This window comes from Leptopilina heterotoma, unplaced genomic scaffold (genome assembly GCF_015476425.1).
Source record: "Leptopilina heterotoma isolate Lh14 unplaced genomic scaffold, ASM1547642v1 Lhet_45, whole genome shotgun sequence".
In the NCBI taxonomy this organism is placed as follows: domain Eukaryota; kingdom Metazoa; phylum Arthropoda; class Insecta; order Hymenoptera; family Figitidae; genus Leptopilina; species Leptopilina heterotoma.
Window position 1 is genome coordinate 776,806 of NW_025111086.1, and position 25,748 is coordinate 802,553.

The following is a 25,748-nucleotide window of genomic DNA, read 5'->3' on the forward strand; positions in this document are numbered from 1 at the left end:
TTTTTTGCTTTTATTACAAAATGAAAGTTATGTACAATTTGCATCGCAGTCATTAATATTCAGAAGATCTATACCTATACAAATATTACACTATGTTCATATACATAATAATAATAATAATAATAATAATAATAATAATGGTAATAATAATAAAAATAATAATAATTATAATAATAAATTTTTAAAATTAATATTTAAGTCGTATTGCAATTTTCTTTTTGCATAGTTGCAAAAATTTTTCATCAATCCTTATATTATAGTTAATTTTCATCATTTCCGTCAATAGAAGAAATAAATAATTTGTACACTTAATCAATAATATATATATATTTTTTTAAGTAAAAAGTTTCGTAAATTTTATTCTCTTTTTTTTTAATACTATCATGTAAAAAGTCTCTTAATTTTAAATAAAAGAATTTATAATTTACATATAAAATAAATTTTAATTTTCAAGTAAGGAATAGTAAGTGTAAAAAAATTGCAAAATTTCATTCATATAGTTTTTTTTCTCTATAGTCTTTTTTTAATATAGCTATCTAGTAGGCGCATTTCTTTATAGGCTTTTAATCGTCTTTAAATTATGGAAATATTTCTTTCTTTAAATCAATTCATTTTGTTGTTTAATTAGAATGTATGTGGGTGTCTTATCTTTTAAAGAGTAGACGGAAAAAAATAATTTCCATTAAAATGGAAAATGTTCATTGAAAAATTAATTGCGTGAAAATAAATTGATTTACAGTTATGTATCTATTTACAGAGAGAGAGATTGACACTCGTATAACAAGCAATTTTAACTCTTTTTCTTTGCCAACTTGGAAACTTTCCAATTCTTCTCGTTTTTTTAATTTTTTTTTTATTAATGTTTCTCGGGTTTTAAATTGTTTAAATAATCCGGTTGATCGTCTTCGTCTGAAAAATAAGAATTGCGATTTTGGTAAATAATCGAATAATTAAATAACTAATTAACTAATAAAATGAAAAAAAACTAACAAAAATAATTAATAGACGAAAAAAATTAACAAAAATAAATAAAATTACTAATAATGAAAAATAAACGGAAATTTTTCGACTAATATAATTAATAATAATTAATAATACTAATAATTGCAATTTTAATAACTAATAAACCAATGACTAAACCAATTAACTAATGAAATAACTAATAACTAAATTAAATGAACAATAAAATAAATAAAGAAAAGAAAATAAATAAAATAATAAATGAATAAATAAATTATTTAACTAATGAAATAAACTAATAAATAAATAAATAAATTGAATAATAAAATAACCAATAAACTAATAAATAAACTAATTAACCCAAAAATTAACCAATAAATTAATAAATAAAGTAATCAACTAATAAAAAGTCTGATTAACTAATAAATAAAATTAAGTTATGAAAATAATAAATTTTGATTAATCGAGAAATTTTCAAGTTATTTCAATAAAAATTAAAGTTAGAAAATTTTTATTTAATTATTTTACCACCAGCTTCGTCTTCCTCTTCTTCAATTCGAATATCACTATTCTTGGGCTGTTGATCTCGATAAAATTCGTCATTATCATACTGATCATCCCCAATTTCACCTTGATGAGCCGTATCATCTAATCTGAAAATTTTTATTTTTATTATTTTTTTTGGCAAAAAAAAAATTATTTAGTTAATTTTTCTAAATGAAGAAAACACTTTAAGAAAATTATAAAGAAAATGCAGAGAAAATTTTTTAAAAGGAATGTAAGGAAAACTTAAAAGAAAATATGAAGAAAAAAATCTAAAAAATACTTTAAAAAAAAGGAAAAACAAAGAAAAATATTTAGAAACAAAAGAATTGGAAAATTATGAAGAAAACATTGAAGGACAAAGATTTAGAATCTATATGAAAACAAGGAAAAAATTATAAAAGTATTTGAAACAACACATAAAGAAAACGAAATCAATAAAATATTGTAATAAAACGAAAATAATGGAAAGAAAAATAAAAAAAGGGAAAAATATTGGAAAAATTAAGAAAAAAGTAGAAAAATATTAAGAAAACATAGGGAAAAAAATCAAGAAATTATTGAAAAAAAAATAAAAATAAAAACTAAATAAAAAAATATCGAAAGAAAAAGAAGCAAGAAAAATTAAAACAATAATTAAATAAATCAGGAAAATATTAAAAAAGGGAAAAATATTAAGAAAAAAAAAGAAAAAAATAGAAAGAAAAATAAAAAAGTTTGGGAAATAAAGAAAAAAATATGGAAAGAAAATAAAAAAAGAAGAAAGGAAAAGATAAACAAAAAAAATGGGTATCCGGACAAGAAGTCCAAAACAAAAAATCTAAAGTAAATGAAATCCAAAAAAGTAAAAAAAAAAAAAAATAGTTTCACTTTGGACTTATTTTTTTCGATTTTTTGTCCTGCTCAAAAATTTCAAAGATATTAAAAATCCAATGAAAAAAAATTAAGATATAAAAATTAAAATGGTTGCCTTGAATGAAATTGTCCTTTTTTTATGCTCATTTTAATGACTGTGAATCGAAAGTAGGTAAAATTTAAAATGTAATTAAAAAATAAAAAAAAATGTAATTAAAAAAAATTGTTTAAATTTAAAAAAATAAATTTTTTAATTTAAAATGTTAACATTTTAAATTTCTGAAAATAATTAAATTAATCGAGTAATTTAATTGGAATTATATTGAAAAAAACTAAATGAATTTTTTTTTGTAAAGAATTTTATCAAAATTGTTGAAAATAAATTGTATTTCTTGAAATAATTGTTATAAAAATTTTACACAATAATTGAAATTCTTCTAGAAATTTTTTTATTTATGAAAATAATTGAATTTTCGTGAAGAATTTTTTTTATTATTGAAAATAATTGAATTTTTGTAAAGAATTTTATCAAAATTGTTGAAAATAATTGGTATTTCTTGGAATAATTGTTTTAAAAATTTTTTTAAATAATTGAAATTCTTCCAAAAATTTTTTTATTCATGAAAATAATTGAATTTGTGTGAAGAATTTTTTTTATTTTTGAAAATAATTGAATTTTTGTGTAGAATTTTATTATTTACGAAAATAATTAAAATCCTGCGATTATAACATTAACATTTTAAATTCTGATTTTAGAGCTAGTAAAAGTAAAAACATGGCTTTTTCACATGTTTTATAATTTATTTTTGAAGTTTTTATTTATTTTCGACTTTTTGACTTTAGACATTTTTATTTTGGATTTTTTGTACTTTGGACTTTTTTTTCGTGGATTTTTCGGTCTGAATTTTTTGAATTGGATTTTTTGTTCTCTAATCAAAAAAATATTGGGAAAGCAAAGAAAAAAGTTAGAAAAATATTGGAAAAATAAAAAAAATAGAAAGAAAAATAAGAAAAGGAAAAATATTCGGAAATAAGAAAAACAAATAAAAAAAAATCAAGAAAATATTAAGAAAGAGAAGAAATGTTTGGAAGAACAAAGAAAAAATAGAAAAATATGAAGAAAATACAAAGAACAAAAATCAAGAAAATACTAAGAAAGAGAAAAATAGAAAGAAAAATAAAAAAAAAAATATTCAAAAAAAGATAATTTACTATAAATAAAAAAAACTCAATTATTAATATAGAAATAAAAAAACGGAAAAAATAATCATCTTTCTGGTTTGACTTCCAACAATAAAGCTACTTTGAAAATACTTCGAAAATACTTTGAAAATAATTTTAAAATACTTTGAAAACATTTGACAAAAAACACTAATAAAAAAAAAATAAGAAAATATTACAAAAAAGAAAAAAATAGAAAGAAAAATAACTTTTTTATTTTTAATAAAAGAGTTTAATAATTTTTTTCCCCACAAAAAATGAAAGAATAAGAAACAAACAAGAAAACAATTTAAGAATTCAAGAAAACAAATTTTTTTCCCCTCAATTACTTTCTCCAAATTTCTCCATGAAAAAAAAATGTAATTAATTTTTATTTACCCAGCAAGACGTTCAAGATGATGTGGCTCGTCGCCAATTTCCTGTACACCATGTTGAACCTTGGGCCATCCTGCATTAATTTGTCTGTCAATAATTTGTGCCCCATGTCTGTTTCCTGCTGGTAAATGCGCTTGAAATTCTAAATTTCCAATATCCACAGCAACTGGTTTCTCTTTAACACCATCAACATCTAAAATGCCATTTGCACCTAATGAATTTTTTATTACTTCCGAATTTTTTCTCAATTCGTCCCTCTTTTTCTCCTCATTATCATTTTTCGAATCCATTATTACTGGAATTGGTACAACGCCAATTGGTAATTTAACTTTTGCCTTTCCAATATTGTAATTTTGCTTCTCAATTGAAATCGAGGGTGTCGAAACTTTCGTTGAACTTTCAACAATCATACCCGGCAAAATTCTCCCAACAATCATTGCCGGCAACTTCTGCAAATGAGAAAATCAACAATTAAATTTTATCGAATTATATTTTTTATTTTCTTCTCTACTGATTATATTTCTTAAAAGTTAAAATCAATAGCATAATTAATTAATTTGTCACTAATCAATAGTAATCATAATTATTATAAATAATTTTTTTTTTCTTTTTAATAAATAATTTTTTTTTTTTTAATAAATAAAATTTTCTTTTCTTTTTAATAAAAAAAATTTTTTATTCCTATTTTCCTTTAATAATTGAATTTGATAAATTCAATTAAGAATTAACTCAATTCGAAATAAATTTGCTTTCTTAAATAACCACTTACCTCTATAAATAAAAAACAAAGCAGAAGCTTCAAATAAAAAGAGATCACTAAAGAAGTCCTTCTACCAAATCAAAACAAAAATCACACAACTATTAAAAAAAAGCTACAGCAGCAAACAAAAGATTCAAAGCACAACAAACGAAAAAAATACTACGAAGAATCTTGAAGCACATGCTGAGAAGAATTATGATTAATTATCAATTATTTAATAAATTTAATAATCACTAATATAACACAGAAAAATCACGTGTCTTGAAGAAAAGCTTTCTAAAAAAAAAAAAAATTATCAATGAGAATAAATAATTTTCCCAATGAAAAATTATTTATTTATTTTAATTTATTATCTTCTTTTTTTTTCACAAGCTATTAGTAAATAGTTAATTACTTTGCAAAATATTTTTTTTATCAACGAAGAAAAGAATTACTCTAAATTGACGAACAAAAAATTATTACAGACAGAAGATAGATGCGCAGGGTGCAAGAAAAAATACAGGCAAATAAAAATAAGATTCTTTTTATTAAATATAACATTCAATAACAGAGAAAAAAATTATTATACATTTATTCTTCAGACTACAATTTGTTTTTTTTTATTATTTCATACTATTTATAATTATTAAATAAAAATTATAATTAAATAATAATTACAATTATTATTCTAATTATAATTTCTATTCTAATTATAATTACTATAATAATTTTAATTACAATAATTGTAATTACTATGCTAATTAAAATTCGAATTATAATTACTGTCCCAATTCGTAATTCAAATTACAATTATAACTCTAATCGTAATTCAAATTGTAATTAGAATTACTATTCAAATTATAATTATTAATCTAATTGTAATTAAAATTTTAATTATTGTTCCAAATAGTAATTCAAATTACAATTATAACTAATCGTAATTCAAATTGTAATTAGAATTACTATTCAAATTATAATTATTAATCTAATTGTAATTAAAATTTTAATTATTGTTCCAAATAGTAATTCAAATTACAATTATAACTCTAATCGTGATTCAAATCGTAATTAGAATTACTATTCAAATTATAATTATTAATCTAATTGTAATTAAAATTTTAATTATTGTTCCAAATCGTAATTCAAATTACAATTATAATCGTAATTCAAATTGTAATTGGAATTACTATTCGAATTATAACACGAATTATAATTATTAATCTAATTGTAATTCAAATTGTAATTATTTGTTCCAAATCGTAATTCAAATTACAATTAAAATTACTATAATAATTCTTCTTCTAATTATAATAACCATTTGAATTATAATTCGAATTAAAATTATTATTCGAATCGTAATTCAAATTATAATTATTGTTCTAATACGTAATTCAAATTATAATTATTGTTCTAATTCGTAATTCAAATTATAATTACAATTACTACAATAATTCCAGTTTTAATTATAATTATAATTATAAATACAATTAATATTTTAATCATAATTAAGTAACCATTATTCAAATTATAATTATTATTGAAGTTATAATTATTATTTTATAATAATTATATATTTTTAATCAATTTACTCGTTTCTCTCTCATTACAACAAATCTTTCTGATTTCTAAACGAGAAAAGTTAAAAAAGAATTTTTCGTTCAAAAAAAAAAATTTAACAAATCCTTTCGAATTACCAATTAAAAAAAAAATCATCAAATAAAAAATTTTTCCATTATATTTCAGAATGCTAAAACAATGATTCAGAAAAAAGAGATAAAATATTACACTTAACCCATTAAAAAACAATATCTATTGCCATTTACAAAACAAAATATTAATTACGAAAAAACATATATTAAAAACAATCAGTCATTTTAATGCACACCATATTGTTTTCATGACACATAGTATATTAAAAAGAAAACAATATTATTTAATCCAATTTCCAAAATTATAATGCACACAATTCTTTTTTTTGTTCAAAACAACTTAAAAAAACATGTTTAAAACCATTTCTAAAAAATTAAAAAATATATTTAAAACCATTTTTAAAAAAGTAAAAAAAATTTTTTACCAACAAAAATAGAATTAGAGTATTAGAATTTAAAGAATCAATTAATAAGATAAGAATTAATAGTTATTGTAACATTGCCTCAAAGCGTTTGCAAAAATATTTCTCTAATTATCTCTATGTTCTATAAAATATAATTTATAAATTTCTATTTCTTTAAGTTTCCTTATCTATTTTGTTCTATTTGTTCTATTCTTTTTTTCTTCAAACACTTCATTCACTGGGAAGAAAGAAAATTAAATTATTAAAAAAAATTGTTATTTAATCAATTATTTACTTCATAATTTACTCTCTTATTAATTATTATAAAAACATTAATTAAAATAAGTTTTTTTTTTCATTAACTATTTATTAAGCATGTATTATTAAAAATATATTAATTAAAAACAATAATCATTTTTATTACATATTCTCTCGATCTGAATTAGTAGTTTACTGTTTTTTTACGTTTCCTATTAATTTTATTTTTTTTATTTAATTCATTAATTTCAATTTTATTGTAATTTTAATCTGTTTATTAATTAAAGAGTATAAATTTGTTTACCAATCAAACGCTCAACGATTTAACAAATTTGAATTAATAAAATTGACTAATTTCACTAATACCTGAGGTTATTTATTAATTAGTAAATTTTACTAAATTTGTAGCAAAAAAACTATCAATTTTATAGTAAAAAATATTTTTTTATAGTGAAATATCAACGAATAGATTGATAAAATAATTAATAAAATGGACTAATTTCACTAATTAGTGAAGTTATTTATTAATTAGTAAATTTTACTAAATTTTGTAGCAAAAAAACTATCAATTTTATAGTAAAAAAATATTTTTTTATAGTGAAATATCAACGAATAGATTAATAAAATAATTGATAAAATTGACTAATTTTACTAATATTAGTGAAGTTATTTATTAATTAGTAAATTTTACTAAATTTGTAGCAAAAAACTATCAATTTTATAGTAAACAATATTTTTTTATAGTGAAATATCAACGAATAGATTAATAAAATAATTAATAAAATTGACTAATTAAACTAATTAGTGAAGTTATTTATTAGTTAGTAAATTTTACTAAATTTGTAGCAAAAAAACTATCAATTTTATAGTAAAAAAATATTTTTTATAGTAAAAAATATCAATGAATAGATTAATAAAATAATTGATAAAATTGACTAATTCTACTAATTAGTAAAGTTATTTATTAATTAGTAAATTTTACTAAATTTGTAGCAAAAGAAAAAAGATCAATTTTATAATAAAAAATATTTTTTATAGTATAATATCAACGAATAGATTAATAAAATAATTAATAAAATTGACTAATTTCACTAATTAGTGAAGTTATTTATTAATTAGTCAATTTTACTAAATTTATAGCAAAAAAAACTGTCAATTTTAGAGTAAAAAATATTTTTTTTATAGTAAAATATCAACGAATAGATGTTACTCTATTAATGAAGAAATACTTTACTATCAAATTAGTAATTTTCTACCAATAAATTAGTACCTTCAATAAATTGAATTAAATTATATTAAAATTAATTTACTAATTTATAGTAGAAAACTGCCAATTTGTAAAAAAATAGTAAAATTATCACTATTTCTGGTAGAAAACTACTAATTCAGATTTAGAGAACAAATAGTAAATAATAATTGATTAATTACTATAAAATTAGTAGTTTTCTATTACAAACAAGTAAAATCCTCACTATTTTTGGTAAAAAAATACTAATTCAGATTAAGAGAGCAAATAATTAATTACTATTAAATTAGTAGTTTTTTATGAAAATTAGTAAAATCATCACTATTTCTGGTAGAAAACAATTTAGATTTAGAGAACAAATATTAAATAATAATTTGATGAATTACTATTAAATTAGTATAGTTTTCTATTAAAATAAATGAAATCCTCACTATTTTTGGTAGAAAACTACTAATTCAGATTTAGAGAGAAAATAGTTGAAAATAATATATTAATTTTAATTACTATCATAATTAGTAGCTTCCTACTAAGAATTAATAAAATCCATACCATTGGAAAACAAAACTCTAAACTCTAAAATTAGTATAAGACAATAACTAATTCACAATTAGAGAGTAAACAATAAATAACAATTAATTGCTTTTGGAATTAAAATTAAATTCGCAAAAATAAAATAATTTCATTTTCAGCTAAAAGTTAATTAAATTATAAAGCTAAAATAAAATTAAAAATTTCATTTTCTGTTAAAATATTATAAAAAATAGAACAGTATAATAAAATCTATTATAAAAATAGAAATAAAATAAAAATTTCTTCCTCTTTTCCCAATGAAAAGTGTCTATTCTTTTTTTTTTTGTACAAAGTCAAAGTGTCATCAAAACTATTTTCACAAAATTTCCAAAACACTAATCTATTTTTTTTCTCCAACTAAAGAAGAAAAAAAAAATGTCAACATTTTCAGAAAGTTAATTATATAGATAAATTAACTTTCGAGATAAACTTTTTAAATGCGATTCAATAAACTTTTACAGCTTCCTTTTTATATTCAGTCTCTAGAGAGAAGTGTATTGGGACAAATTTTCTTTTATTTTTCTGCTCTAAATTAATTTATTATTTCTCTCTATTGTCTATTTGTAAATGCTGCATTGTAAATGTACATAAAATAATATATAATCTAGAGCAGCGAGTAGAGGTATCGAGTGTAAAGTACTTTTAATTGGCAGGAATTGCTCCACTTTAATTAGAGTCTATCATTGAAAAGACCAAGCACCCTGTCATTCAAATCTTGTAGTTCATCGACATCTCGAGGACTTTCGTTGTGCCTCGGCTTATCAATGGGCGATTGCATCTCTTTGTCATTTCTCTGCGGTTGAATTGGAGCCAATTTTGGTCCTTTTGATGACGATTTTCCATTCGGCATTTTCAATACTGGATTATCATTATTTTTATTTTTTTCATTATTATTTTTAGCATTATAATTTTTCTCATTATAATTTCTATCATTATTTTTATCATTGTATTTATCATTGTATTTATCATTATATTTATCCTTATATTTATCATTGTATTTATCATTATCTTTATCATTGTATTTATCATTGTATTTATCATTATCTTTATCATTGTATTTATCATTGTATTTATCATTATCTTTATCATTATCTTTATCATTGTATTTATCATTATATTTATCATTATTTCTATCATTATTATATTTATCCTTCTTATTTTTCTCATTATGATAATTATCAACTTTACTCTTACGATAATTATTAACATTACTATTGTGATAATTATCATCATCATCATTGTCATTATTTCTATTTTGATTAAATGGCAATTTATTAATTGGACTTTCAATTCCTTCGATTTCATTGTCTTTGTCATCGTCGGTGTTTTTATTTTTTTTCGAATTCTCATCGTTTATATTGTAGGGAACGGGTAGAACCATATTTTGTTGATCCTTTAAATCGTTACGACCAACTGGAACGATATTTCCGTCCTTTTGAGCAAATGCAATATCGCTGATTTGCTCGTTTGGTAATATACCGTCATTTTTCTCGTTTAAATTATTATTATTATTATTAATATTATTATTATCGTCGTTTCCCTGCTCGTGTTCTTGTGGTGCCGGTAAGGGTTGAGGAATTTCATCATCGTTGTTAGGACGACTTACCTGTTGTTGTTGTTGTTGTATTGGCGCTGCGACCTGATCATTTCCACTGTTTCCTCTCGATTTTTCATTATTTGATTCCTGCTGATTTTTTGATGCTGCTGCATTATAGTCGGAAACGATTTTTTTCTAAAAAAAAATTGCATCATTAATTATTTGTCCCAAAAATTAATTAATTATCTCTGTAATAATTAAAAATAATTATTAACTATAATTAACTATAATTAACTATAACAATTTGAATGTTCTTTCATTAATTCACTTTTTCTGTCCCTCACACTCTAAAGTTGTCGTTTGTTTATACTTTTGTTTTTTATTATCTTTAGATAGATTGTATATTATATTATTGTTACAAATATTTTTATTCTATTTTAATTTTAATTCATTTTATTTTAATTAATTCAAAATTGTAATGACAAATAGAAATCATCAGAATTTTTTTCACTTCTTTTTATTAAAAGACTAATATTTTGTTAAATATCATGTTTTGTCAAATTGAAATTATGCAGATTTTTGTTCTCTACTTCTAAACAAAATTAGAAAATTGTTAAACAATTGCGATTAAGAAATAGAAAATTGATTTATTTTGCATTATTTTTCTTTATGAATCACAATTTTTTTAATAAAATTATTATTTTGTTTTAGAAAAAGAAGAAAAATATTTGCACAATATTCCTATTTTTAATCTTATTTTTGGAACAAGATTTTCGACAAGAATTAAGAAATTCAAAAATTTCAAATTCAAACCTTTTTTAAAATAAACAACTTATAAAAGTATTTGTTATAAAACATGAAGATATCGATTGCTCCGAGTCGAAGACTCGGAGTGATCGATTTCTTCATGTTTTTATAATAATTAAAAATAACTCAGAGTTAAAATTATTATTTTATATAAAAATATTGTTTCTCTAACTTCTTCGAAATTATTTTCATCAATTTAATTCAATTATTATTTTCTAAAATTTTAAATTATTTTTTATGAAAATAATAATTAAATTCCTTAAAAAAAATTTATTAATTATGAAAATAATTGAATTCCAGTGAAATTTTTATTATTTATGAAAATAATTAAATGTTTGAAATTATTTGTAATTTTTCCAAAATTGAATTTTTTTTTAGTGTTTTCAACAAAAATTTTAATTAGAGAATTTTTAAATTCTATTATTTTCAAAATTGCTAATTTTATTTAAAAAAAAAAATTATTTATTCAAATATTTTCAATTTTAAAATTAATGTATTGAAAATCATCGAATTGTTGCAAAGTTTATCAAAAAATTTGATAATAGGTAATATGAATTCCTTCAAAGAATTTTATTATTTAGAAAAATAACTGAATTTTTGCGAAGAATTTTATTAAAAATTTTTTAAATCTTAATAAAATTCTTTTGAAGAATTTCTTTGAATTTTTTTTAAACTAATAGAGTTTCTTTAATAATTATAATTGACAATTTTGAAAATTATTGAAGTCCTGAGAAGAATTTTACTATTTATAAAAATAATTGAATTGTTACGAAGACTTTATTAAAACTTTAGAAAATAAATGAATTTTATGTTAATATTTGAAAATTTAAATTCTTTCGAGGAATTCTATTAAAATTGTTTTGAAAAGAATTGAATTTCTGCAAAGGATTTTACTATTTTTAAAAATAATTGAATTATTGCGAAGAATTTTACTAATTTATAAAAATAATTGAAATGTTTCGAAGAATTTATTAAAATTTTAAGAAATAATTAAATTGTTATGAAGAATTTTATAGAAATATTTGAAAATAATTAAATTTTTTCGAGAAATTCAATTAAAGTTGTTTCGAAAATAATTGAATTTATTTAAAAGAATTTTATTAAAATTAAGTATATTCAAAATAATTGATTTCATTACAAGAATTTTATTATTTTTTGAAAATAATTGAATTCATCACAAGAATTTTATTATTTTTTGAAAATAATTGAATTCATCACAAGAATTTTATTATTTTTTGAAAATAATTGAATTCTTTCAATTATTTTGACGAATATATTTAAAAATTACATTAAAAGTAATTTAATTTTTATACAGAATTTTTTAAAAATATTTTGATAATAATTTAATTATTTTTAGTGAATTTTAAATTCTTATTGACATTCAATTTTATGGAAATTTTTCAAAATAATTAAATTCTTTCGTGTAATTTTATTTAAATTTAATTAAAAATAATTTAATTCCTGCAAAGAATTTTAGTATTTATAAAAATAGTTGAATTGTTTCGAAGAATTTATTAAAATTTTAAGAAATAATTGAATTTTCTGGAAATACTTTAAAATATTTTTTGAATTTATCCGAGGAATTCAATTAAAATTGTTTTGAAAATAATTGAATTGTTTAGAAGGATTTATTAAAATTTTAGAAAATAATTGAATTCTTTCGTGAAATATAATTAAAATTTTTGAAAATATGAACAGTAATAATTAATTTTATACTTAATACGTGAATTTTTTAAATTTTCATTATGAAATTATTTAAAAAATTTATATTTGAAAATAAAAAATTTTGTAATGTGCATAACAATAATAAATTGAATATCACATTCCGCGCGTAACATTTGCTAAATTAATTAATAATAACAATTAATAATGTTGATAAAAAATTAAAAAATTGTCTCTCGAATCCCAAGAAAAATTTTCTTTTCTTTTTTGAAAAAACAGATAAAAGCAAAATATTTACAGTTTTGAAAAAGAAATCCTTGATATTTTTATTTTGATAAAATTTTGATAAAAAAAATTTTTAACGATAATAAAAAGAAACTTCTTTTTTTTTCTTCCTTTTTTTATTTTTGATGCTGAAATAACTAAACTTTCAAAGAATGGAAGTGATAAAAGAAAGTTTGAAGAGATAAAGGAAAACTTTTGTTGGTTTTCAAGTAGTAAAAATAATTTTACTGGTTGAAGTAGTAAAAAAAAAAAAGAAGTTGAACAATGAGGAAAATTTGCGATTATGAAGAAATAAAAAATATTTTAGAATTAATATAAATTTTTCTTTGTCCATTTTTTAAATATTTTCATAAAAATAATTTTTAATGTACTTATTGAAATTTGTTTTTCTTCTTGCAAAATTACCCAACACCAAAATTGACAAATTAGTTTTTAGGTAATTACTATATTTTCAATTTTCATAAATTCGGTGTTTATATAAATTTATAAATACTTTAATTATGAAAATTATTTTCAATTATGATAAATATTTTTCTATTATTACAACTATTTTCAATTATGAGAATTATTTTCTGTTTTTATAACTATTTTTAATTATTATAATTATTATTTTTTATTATTATTTCAACTATTTTCAATAATGAGAATTATTTTCAATTTTAAAAACTATTTTAATCACTAAAAAATAGTGGAAATTGATTTCCGATTTTTTTACAGGAAATTTATTTTATTAATTAAATTAATGAATTATTATTATTTAAACATAAATTGAAAATAAAATTTTACAGATAGAGGAAAAAAGGTGCAAATGTGTAATAATTGAAAATAAATTTAGATTTTTTTTTGAAAAATATATTTTTAAAAGAATTTTCTTTTAACTAAAAACTATTTCATTTTTGCAGAATGAAAAATAAAAGTACACAACAATTTTTCTGTATATTTCAAATTCGATCCATTTTAGAAATTTTTAATATTTAATTCTTCTTTTTAATTCAATTTAATGAAAATTTTTTTCTTAAATTTTCATTTATGTATGTAAATATTTTCAGTCTGGTAAATTGTTTAACAAATTTATTTTTGTAATCGATTTCTTTAATTTTAATTTCATTGGCTTAGGTTTTTTTTATGTATAATATGTTTGTTCTTTTACTTTAATATCAGTTTCATTTTATGGGAAAAAATACATAAAGTAACTTTTACTATTTTCGTATTAAATTTTATTGTACTAAAATTTACATGTTTGTAATTTAAGTACTATTTAAAAATTACAAATAGTAAATTTGCTATAAAAAGCAAAATTTCTTTTATTTTAATTTTATTAGTTAAACTTTTTTGATTTTTAATATTTTTCTGTTTTTTTTTAAACTAAAATTTACAAAAATGTAATTCACTCTACAGAAATAGTAAAATTTCTATAATTTTAATTTTGGTATTACAAAATTTGTTAAATTTTATTCTTTTCTATTTTTAATTTATTTTTAATTTATTTCTAATTTATTTATTTATTATTTAATTTATTTTTCTATTTTTTTTCATTTCTTTAATACAAAATTAGTTCAATTTTTATTATTATAATGCGGAGGAAAAAATTATAAAGTACATTTTTACTATTTGCGGAGTAAATTCTACAAAAATAATAAAAATTGCAGAAAAAAAAATTTTCAGACAGTTTAGACTTACATTATAAATATTAATAAAAGTTACTTTATTAATTTTTTTCCGAATTCAATTAGTATTATTTATTAATTATTATTATTATTATTTATTTATTATACATAGTTCTTGCCTTTCTGCTTTGAACAAGTATTAATTACTATTAATAATATAATAATAATAATTAATAATTAATAATTAATAAATATTAAAATAATATTCTAATAATATTATTTATTTATTATTATTTATTAATTTAAAAATTATAAAATTACTTTTTCTCCTCCTTGCTCCCTGGTGAGTTGAAAGACCTTTTTCTCCAAATGAAGCATTTGACTATTGCATTCAGATGAATTCTTGACTAATTTCTCGTATTTACTCGAAAGTGAATCGTAATCAACTTTAAGTTGGGCGTGCTTATTTTTTAATGATTCCATAGACGATTTTTTATCCTCTTGCGCCTTAATAATTTCACTACGTAAATTTCTCAATGTCACCTCCAATTTATTTGTCTCTTCTAAAGAAAGTTTATGCCTCTTATTGCACTCATCCTGTAAATCCTTATTCTCCGATTGTAAAATATTATATTTCTGTTGCATTGCATTATACCTCTGCAATAATTCAACATTGTCCTTATCCTTATCCCTCAGAGATTTTTCTCTCGATGCTCGTTGCTGTAGTTCTTGTTTAAGTGCTTGATTGGAATTTTTCTCCTCTTGCAATGATTTTTCGAGGCGCACTTTGTACTCGTAGATCACTGAAAGAAAATGCAGAAATTTTTAGAAAAATTTTACTATTAAACAATTTTTTTTAAAGAGAAATAAAATAAAAATAAATAAACAAAATATTTTTTCTTAAAAAATTCTTTTTTCCATTTTTTTCTTTTTGGAAATTAAATCAAAATTTTCTGAACATTTTTTATGAACCAAAAAATTGAAACTGTTTCGAAATTTTCAACTGACTGTATTTTTTGCTGTTCAAAATAAAATAAAAAAACGAAAAATTTAGTTTTTACAGGAAAGGAAATTTTTTTTGTTTTGCAGGAACAAACCTTGAAGTTGAGCGGCTATTGACTCTTGCTGATGAGCACATTGAACGTGAATATCGTGAAGCCTGGCCATTTCAAATGAAGCAGCTCGATAGAGATATATTATTATTACAAAAATTATTAGGACACCTCCATATAGAGCCAGGCGGCCACCCCGGCCCCTGCCGAGCCGAGATGCATTCATCTCTGCAAAAATGTCACAAAAAATTATTAAATATTCCAGAATTATCTCATTAAAAAAATTTTTTAATCAATTTTATTTTTTCTACTGTAATCAATAATTTAACAATTAATTAATTAATTTTATTCGACAACTATTAATCGCAATATATTTTTTGTAGTAAATGAATAAATAAAATAAGTTAATTATAATAAATAAATAAACAAATTAATTACAATAAATAAGAAAACAAATTAATTATAATAAATAAGTAAATAAATTCCTTTCCTCTAAATTAAAATATAAATTGTAATTCAATTTTCTATTCTAATCAGAAATTTACCAGCGTTAATTAATTAATTTCATTTAACAACTAATATTTTAAATAAATAAACAAGTAAGTTATAATAAATAAATAAACAAATTAATTGTAATAAATAAATCAATTTTTCTATTCTAATCAACAATTTACGAACTTAAATTAATTATTTTAAAATTAATTAACTTTATTCAGCAATTATCATAATAAATTTATTATAATAAATAAATAAGTAATTATTTATTGTAATAAATAAGTAAACAAATTAAAATAAACAGAATTCTAATGAATTGTAATATTATACACGTTCAAAGGCAAAAGGCATAGACCATGCATAATAAATAAATAACATTACAATAATTTATAGCAGAAAAAATTAATTATTAATTAAGATTAAAAATAAAATTGATTAGATTTACAATTAATATTCACTGAGAACCACTGAAGAGGTAACTTCAATACAGGTGTAGATCAAGAGAGAGAGTTGAAGAAGTCTCTCTTCATTGGAATAAGGTCATCATGAATTTATTATGACTTCGCCATAAAATTTAAAAGAAATAAAAACAAAAAATTAAGAATAATTTTAATTAATCATTCCCTTCTAATTATAATATTAATCTTTTGTTATTATTAATTAATAATTAGTACTGAAAAATTAGTAATTATACTTATAATTAATCTATTCTATTCGAATTCTATTGTAATTATTGTTAATAATTATTTTTCTATTTAAATCTATTGTAATTATTGTTAATAATTATTTACTAATTATAATATCAATTCAGTAGGTATTATTAAATAATAATTTTTTTTATTATTGAATAATATTTTTTTTATTATTGAATAATAATTTTTTTATTAATTATAAATAATAATTAATAAGCAATAATTAGTAATTCTTGACTAATTATAATATTAATTTAGTATTTTTCTTTGTAATTTTAATGTACTATTATTTATTATTGGTAATTAATAATTAGCAAACAGTAATTAGTAATTAATAGTTAGTAAATAGGAATTAATAAATAATAATAGTTACTAATCATTAACTAGAATTAACTATTGTTTTTATTTATTTTGCGAGGAAAGTGAAAAATATGCTAATTAACAATTGTTTATGAATTATGATTTTAATTATTATTAGCATTATTAATTAATAATTAGCAAACAATATAAAACATAAAAAATAAACAATATAAACATAAAAAAATAAACAATATAAAAAAAATAAATAAATAAATAAATAAATAAAAATAAACAATATAAAACATGAAGATATCGATTGCTCCGAGTCGAAGACTCGGAGTGATCGATTTCTTCATGTTTTTATAATAATTAAAAATAACTCAGAGATAAAATTATTATTTTATATAAAAATATTGTTACTCTAACTTCTTCGGAATTTTTTTTATCATTTTAATTCAATTATTATTTTCTAGAATTTTAAATTATTTTTTATGAGAATAATTGAATTCCTTAAAAAAATGTTATTATTTATGAAAATAATTGAATTCCTGTGAAATGTTTATTATTTATGAAAATAAATTAAATGTTTGCATACAATTTTATTACAATTTTTTTTTTAAATAGTTGAATTCTTTTTGGGAAACTTTAATAAAATAGTAGATATTGAAAATCATTGAAATTAGAAAAATACATTTTATTTTTGAAAATAATTGAAATTAGGACAAGAATTTTTTTGATATTTATGAAAATAATTGAACTTTGGAGAAGAATTTTTTTTATTTATAAAGATAATTGGGATTTTTACGAAAATTTTTTTCAAATTTTAAACATAGTTAAATTTTATAAGAAGAATTTTATTTTTTTTTTTAATTGAAATTTTTAATTGAATTTCTGCAATTATTTGTATTTCTCAAAAATTGAATTTTTTTAGTGTTTTTAACAAAAATTTTAATTAGAGAATTTTTAAATTCTATTATTTTTAAAATTCCTAATTTTATTTTAAAAAAAAGGCAGAAAGAAGTTAGCCGCGCGAATTGTTGCTAGTTAATTATATTGAGAAATTAAAATTAATAATTATATTGAGAAATTAAAATTAATAATTATACTGACTAATTATAATAAATTAATAATTATATTGAGAAATTAAAATTAATAATTATACTTGACTAATTATAATAAATTAATAATTATACTGACTAATTATAATAATTAATAATTATATTGACTAATTATTATTAATAATTATATTGACTAATTATAATTAATAATTATATTGACTAATAATAATTAATAATTATATTGACTAATTATAATTAATAATTTTATAGTCTAATTCTAATTAATAACTATATTGACTAATTATAATTAATAATTATATCGACGAATTATAATTAAAAATTATACTCAGCAATAAATTGAAAATTCCTTCAAAGGCAGTAATTTTTCGTCTCTCAAAACTGATTCTTTTTAATTAAAAATTGGATTTGCAAGTTTCAATTAAAGTTATAAGTGAAAATTCTGCCTCTATATAGTTATAAAGATTATCCTTGAAGTAAAGCAGTAGAAACAAGAATCTGAGTAGTTAAATTCTGAATGTAAGGCAAAAGCCCTTCTAAGCTTTTGCTCAACTACAATAAGAACTCTCTTACCCTCCCTCCCTCCCTCTCTCTCTCTCTCTCTATCTTTCTCTTACCCCCTTTTATCTTAAACGATATTAAAAAAAATGTAAAGTCGAATGAATCATAAACAACGTCTACTTTTATTAAATATTCAAAAATAAAAGCCCGACATTATGTTTACGGCCATACCCTTAAATCATAAAAGAAATTATGTGAATTTATTTTCATAACTGCCACGTATTGTTAATAAAATCGTAATATTTCGTACATTACTCGCAAAATTCTACGGTGTAGCTTGAAAATTAGTACATATCTTGTATGTGTGTGCGTGAATATTTCGTGATAATTTAATTTTTTTTTTGTTTCGTTATCGAATGTCCTTTAATTAAAGTTGTAAATTAATAATTTTACATTAAGTTGTTTATGAGTGAGGAGTTTGTTCTGTATTTTTAATTGATAATTATTAATGCGCTATAAATTAATGCCGTAATAAATTTATCACTTTTTTTCATATTTTTGAGTACTTTGCTGATTAATTAACAATTTTTTATTATAACATTAATTTTTCATTTATTATCCGGGAAAGGAAAATAATATTTTCAAACCCTATAGATTCGAAATTAATGATTAATTATTAATTATAATAAATTAATGATTAATTATTTAATATAATAAATTAATAATTAATTATTAATCATAAGAAATTAATAATTAATTAAAATTATTTCAATATAATTATGAATTGAAAAATAAAAGTTATTAAATAAATAATTATTATTATTATTATTTAATGATTGATTATTATTATTATTATTCATTATGTCGAAAAAATTGTTTCAACATTTTGATAAAAAATATATTAATAAATTAATAATTAAACATTAATTAATGTATTTAAAAATTCGAAATTATTATCGCTTTTAGAATGAAATTTAATATATTTAAAAATAGAATTTATTAAAATGTCAAGAAAAATTAAAGTGGTTTGCAAACAATATAATAATTTTTTTCCATTAATACTTTTTCCGATGAGAGAGAATTTAAGTCTTTTTTTAATAGTGTAATCAAGATCCTATAAAAAAAAAGCTTTCCTAGGATGCTGATTCAAACCGCATTATCAATCTTGATTATCAGATTTTTCATTGAAGGTTGTATCGTCATTATTATGGCTTTCACTCTACAAAAAAAAAGTGGCTAAGAATATAATAGACGAATAAAATATTTTACTGTTCTTAATTTGAATTTATGTTGCGAATGTGTATTTTAAACAAAAATTTAAATAAAATTATTTTCTATTTATTAAATTATTATTAATAATTTAATTATTATTCATTTGTACAATGAATTTATTAATTATTATTAATTAATTGCTTTAGGAATTATGTATTTTCTTTATTTCGTAATTATAAATAATTGTTAAATAAAATAATTTATAACATAACTCAATTAATAATTATTTTAATAATGAGAATTATAATTCAATTGATACGTAAATATTTTATTCATTAGAAATTAAATTCAATTAATTCAATAATATTATTTCTTAAACAATTAAAATACATTTAAATAAAGAATAAACACAATATTCGTAACGAAAATTCTCTTATGTTTAAAATGATTTTAAAAACACTGGAAAAAATTGTTATCGGTCGCGGGAATTGAACACCTCAACCTAACACCCGGAAGCCTGACACTTAACCACTCCGCTACGTCGACATCAGATAAAGAATATAATTTTAATAGACAATAAATAATGCCTTCTGAATGTAAACAGAATAATACCTAAAATATTAAAACATAAATTTAAAAATAAAATAATTAAAATACAAAAACAATAAAATATAAAACCTAAATAAAAAATAAAAGCAAACACTATTAATTTCTAAATTATTAACATTAAAAAAATCTTATTTTTATTCTATTATCTTTAATAGGAGCAATTTTTCTCCGTGTACTATATATTTATTATAGGAAATTTCTTTTATTGACAACGTAATTAAGGAAACTGATTGTAAAAAAATACCTATAACTACTTGAATGAAAGCAATATTTTATCTTTTAATTGAGCTTTATAGAAAAATGACCTTTTATAGAAAAAAAGCACTATATAAATGAAAAAGTTTCCTCGATTATAATTGATCTTTCTATACACAGTGTGTAAAGCTCGAAGCGAGTATATATTTTGTTTAATAATTCCCAACTTATAAATACAAAAATACTTCGTGTCATACATTACATTTAAAGAATTGTGAAAAAATTATATAAAAAATACCAAAAATAACAAAAATTATATTATATATAAATATTATATTATTATTCAATAAATGAGTAACAATTTATTTTTTTTTATTTTTTTTTTAATTCTTTTTTTTTTAATTTTTTCTTTTGATAGTAACCCCCCTATGTATTTTTTTAACGGCCCCTAAATAATAGTTGGAATAAATTTAATAAATCTAAAAAAAAATTGCACGTACAAAAAATTTAAAATACTATAAAATAAGAAAATAATTAATAAAAAATATAAATAAAGAGAATTGTTTTTAATTAAAAATTGAAAATAATGTACAATTTAAGATTAAAAAGAAAGATAAAAATTGCGTGCGGTGAATATTATAGGTACATTAGTTTATAAATATTGTCTTCATATGAAGATTATTACGTATTTAATTGTTAGAATAGAGAAAGGTTGACAAATGCTTCTATTCTGAATAAACAGAACATTAAAGATTAACATCAACTTCTAATAATGGTTTATCTGGCAAACTGTAAAGTGCAATCTTAAATAAGATATAGAAGCCCATTTATCAACAACGTTAATTGAAGCTAGCTTGTAACTGCGTTTGTAACGGTTAAAATTCTTTAGGTCTCTGACGAATAGTCCTAAATTAAATCCTATGTACTCTCTCTTTCTCTCCAAAACGAGAGAGAGAGAGAGAGAAAGAAATTACGAAATTTTCATTTTTAATACATAATATATTTTTTTATAAAATAAAAAAAATATCTTTCACTTTCCAGGAGCTTTTACTATAAAAAAATTTTTTTTTTTCTTCTACTTTTTTCCTTTTTTCTTTCTGCTCTTAAAATTTGAATTAGTAAAAATATTTACTAATTACAATTAGTAAAAATATTTAATAATTAAAATTAGTAAAAATATTTAATAATTAAAATTAGTAAAAATATTTAATAATTAAAATTAGTAAAAATATTTAATAATTAAAATTAGTAAAAATATTTACTAATTTAAATTACTGACTGACTTCCTGCTTTCGATTTTGTAAATTTTACTAATAAATAATTATTTCTAATTTATTAGAAGAATTAATAAAATTTAGGTTAAGATTCAGAAATTATAATTAGTACAAATTTTATACTAATAAATAGTAATTTCTACTAATTTATTAGTGAAACTTACTAATACAAATTTAGGGAGTGAATTAACGACTGACTTTTTGCTTTTGAATTTGTAGATTCTACTAATAAATAATAATTTTTTCTAATTTATTAGTACAATTAGTAAAATTTTAGAATAAGATTCAGAAATTATAATTAGTACAAATTTTATACTAATAAATAGTAATTTCTACTAATTTATTAGTGAAACTTACTAATACAAATTTAGGGAGTGAATTAACGACTGACTTTTTGCTTTTGAATTTGTAGATTCTACTAATAAATAATAATTTTTTCTAATTTATTAGTACAATTAGTAAAATTTTAGAATAAGATTTAGAAATTAAAATTGGTACAAATGTTACTAATAAATAGTAATTTCTACTAATTTATTAGTAAAATTTACTAATTCAAATTTAGAGAGTGAATTAACGACTGACTTTTTGCTTTTGAATTAGTAAATTTTACTAATAAATTAGTAGAAATTACTATCTATTAGTAAAATTTACTAATTTAAATACAAAAAGTTAGTCACTGATTCAAATTAATAAATATTTTTACTAATTCAAAATTTAGATGGTAAATCCCTACAAAAACTGTCAAAAAAATTACTCTCACTTCCAAGCAACTTTTACTGTAAATAAAGTAAAAATAATTCACACTTTTTTCCTTATTCCAAAATCTAAAACTGTTCAAAAAATTTTCTCTCATTTTCAAGCAACTTTTACTATTTAAATATAGTAAAAACAATTTACTTTTTTGTCCTTCGAAAACCCTAAAAACAGTTCAAAAAAATTTTCTCTCATTTTCCGTCAATTTTTACTATTTTTAAAATAAACTTTACTGTATAATATTGCTAAAATAGCAAAGATTTACTTTATTTAAAGATCTTTTCCAAAATAGTAAAATTTACTTTCAAGAAATTAAAAAAAAAAATTAAAACATAAATTCTAGGTAGTTCAAATTTTACTTTCTAGTAAATAAAAAAATATTTGGAAAATATAATTTTTTTATAGTTGATTCTATTCTATTCCAAATATTTTTTTTTATAATTGATTCTATTTTCTTTCGGGTATATTCACCAATAGAAAATAATGAGGGGAAAAAATGTTTTTTTCCACAAATTACAAACAATATGAAACTTTAATGAAAAACGTACACAGAGTATTTTAAGCTTTTTACTTTTAATCGGGCTTTATATTAAAAAGGTCCGCAAAATATTGCAGACATAAAAAGTGAAACAAAAAAAGCTTAATTACTCACTGATAATAATTGTTTATTACACTATTATTAAATTTGTATATTTTTTTAAAAAATTCTAATACTATTAATTATATTAATAATTCATTTATATTTCTCATTAACCAATTAGTTAAGAAAAAACAAAACAATAATAACATTAGTATAATTATAGAGTATCTACTATAAGCAGAGAAAAAGAATTAGAATTAGTAATTTTTACTAATAAATTAGTAGAAATAACTATATTTTTTAGTAAAATTAACTAATAAATATCTATTTCATTAAATACTAATTTTTACCAATTTTTTTTTTTTTGCTTTCCATTTAGTAAATTTTCCTAACAAATTGGTAGAAATAACTATTTTTTAGTAAAATTCCGAAATAAATATTTATTTAATTAAATACTACTTTCTACTAATTTTGTTTGCTTTCGAATTAGTAAATTTCACTAACAAATTAGTAGAAATTACAATTTATTAGTAAAATTAACTATTAATTATTAATAAGTAGATTATTAGTATATCAAGGTACTAATTAGCGCACTAATTAATTAATATTAAATCCTAAATAATTAGTAACTAATTAGTAATTAGTTAATGAAAAAAATACTTAATTAATTAATTAGTACATGAATGCGGAATAAAAAAATTTTTACGTAATTCTAATTATAATATAATTTTTGTTCCAGTGAAATTAAAATATAACCTAATTTTTCTTCGAGTAAAATTAAAATATAATATAATTTTAATTCCAATAAAATTAAAATATAATACAATTTTGATTCCAACGTGATTAAAATAGATTATTAATTTTAACTGAAGTACAATATATTATTCTTTTAATTCTAATATAATTAAAATACAACAATCAAAACACAATAATAATAAAGCACAATTTTATCCAAAAAAAAAAAATTTGTAAATCATATCCTTCTCTCTAATCTCCAACTCACGAAAACTAAAATTACTTTTAATAAAATAACACATTCGTTTATCATCTCTCTTTTTCACAGAATCTTATCTCAATTTCCAATTCATAATAATTGCTCCAAAATTTTACTGACAAAAATTGTAGTAGCAAAACGGAAAACAATAAAAGCTACCTCTTGCAATGTCCACGTTAAAAAAAAAGGATAAAAAATATAAATCACAACAAATAAAACAAAAATAAAAATATTTAAAGTAAAACAAAAAAGAATACTTACCTCGTGGTTAGAAAAGGTGTGTATTCTTCTCAGCTTTTCATTTTCAAAGCGTTTCTCGTGACGCCAATCTGCTTTCTCCAAAAGAATGGCGAAAAATACGTCCTTATAATACAAAATAATGGAAAAAAAAACCTGTCGCCTTTAACGACAAACACTAATTTTTTTCCAAAAATAAAAAACAACACCACTTTTCACTAAGAAGCAATGCAGTCGCACTGATTGGGTCCAAAAAATTTTTTCTTATATTTCAGGATCGAATCAAGTTGCACTGACAATTTCTCTATACACACGACGACAACGACAGGTTAGAAAATAGTTGAACAGCGTTATTTCATGTCGGGAAAACTCGGCATTTATCGTCTCTCGATAAAAGCAGTCTTGCCACAGAATTTCAAAATTGCCCGCTAATAAATTCTTCCAAACAAAAAACATTCAAAAACCTTAAATTTATCAATATTTCTACCATTTATTTATTTTTTTTTTGCAAAAAATTAAGAAAGAAAAATATATATTTACTTGTTCAGTATTCCAAAGGGTATAAAAATAGAAATAATAATATTAAATTCAGTAATAAACAATAATTCTACAAACTAATTAAATAAAAAATATTCCATTTGGATTGAGAAAGAAATTTTTCTTTTCACCCGCCTCGCAAAAAATGGAGAGAATTGTTTTAAAATTGAAATTTCGTTTTTGGAGTAGAATGAAATTTAACACAGTGCCGCGCAGTTGCCACCATTTTGGGTTGAACATCGACCAACAGCCGAGTTGGATAACAAAACAACGTTTCTGCCAACGTAGGAGAAAGTAATTCCCGAGCATTGTATTTTTCTCGAGGCCAGAGGTTCTCAATTTGAAAATGATTCCTTTTTGTATATAAAGAGCAAATCTCTCTCAATTCTTAATTTACAAAAATTGTTTATTAACTTTTTCCAAAAATTTTAGACAAACTTCAAGGAGTTTACAGAAAAAAAAACAAAATCAGAAGGCACGTCTTAAAACCAAAAAGATTGAAAAGAATCCTATTTTTATGCTT

The 25,748-nt window shown here is 19.8% G+C and overlaps 1 protein-coding gene across 2 annotated transcripts; it reads right to left on the reverse strand.

Moving 5' to 3' along the window:
* Positions 1-808: 808 nt before the first annotated feature.
* LOC122507093 (Golgi integral membrane protein 4-like) lies at positions 809-25,028 on the reverse strand. 2 transcript variants are annotated; one of them, XM_043619614.1, is made up of 7 exons: positions 24,713-25,028; positions 15,816-15,998; positions 15,040-15,521; positions 10,427-10,552; positions 3,958-4,406; positions 1,489-1,613; positions 809-909 (listed from the first exon to the last, which is right to left on the reverse strand). In XM_043619614.1, exons 2-7 carry the CDS (start codon positions 15,994-15,996, stop codon positions 857-859), a joined length of 1,416 nt encoding a protein of 471 aa, XP_043475549.1. In that variant the 5' UTR covers positions 15,997-15,998; positions 24,713-25,028; the 3' UTR covers positions 809-856. The 2 variants fall into 2 exon arrangements, with proteins under 2 accessions (XP_043475549.1, XP_043475550.1); XM_043619615.1 differs by having other exon boundaries at positions 3,958-4,403; positions 24,713-25,026.
* Between the last annotated feature and the right edge of the window lie 720 nt (positions 25,029-25,748).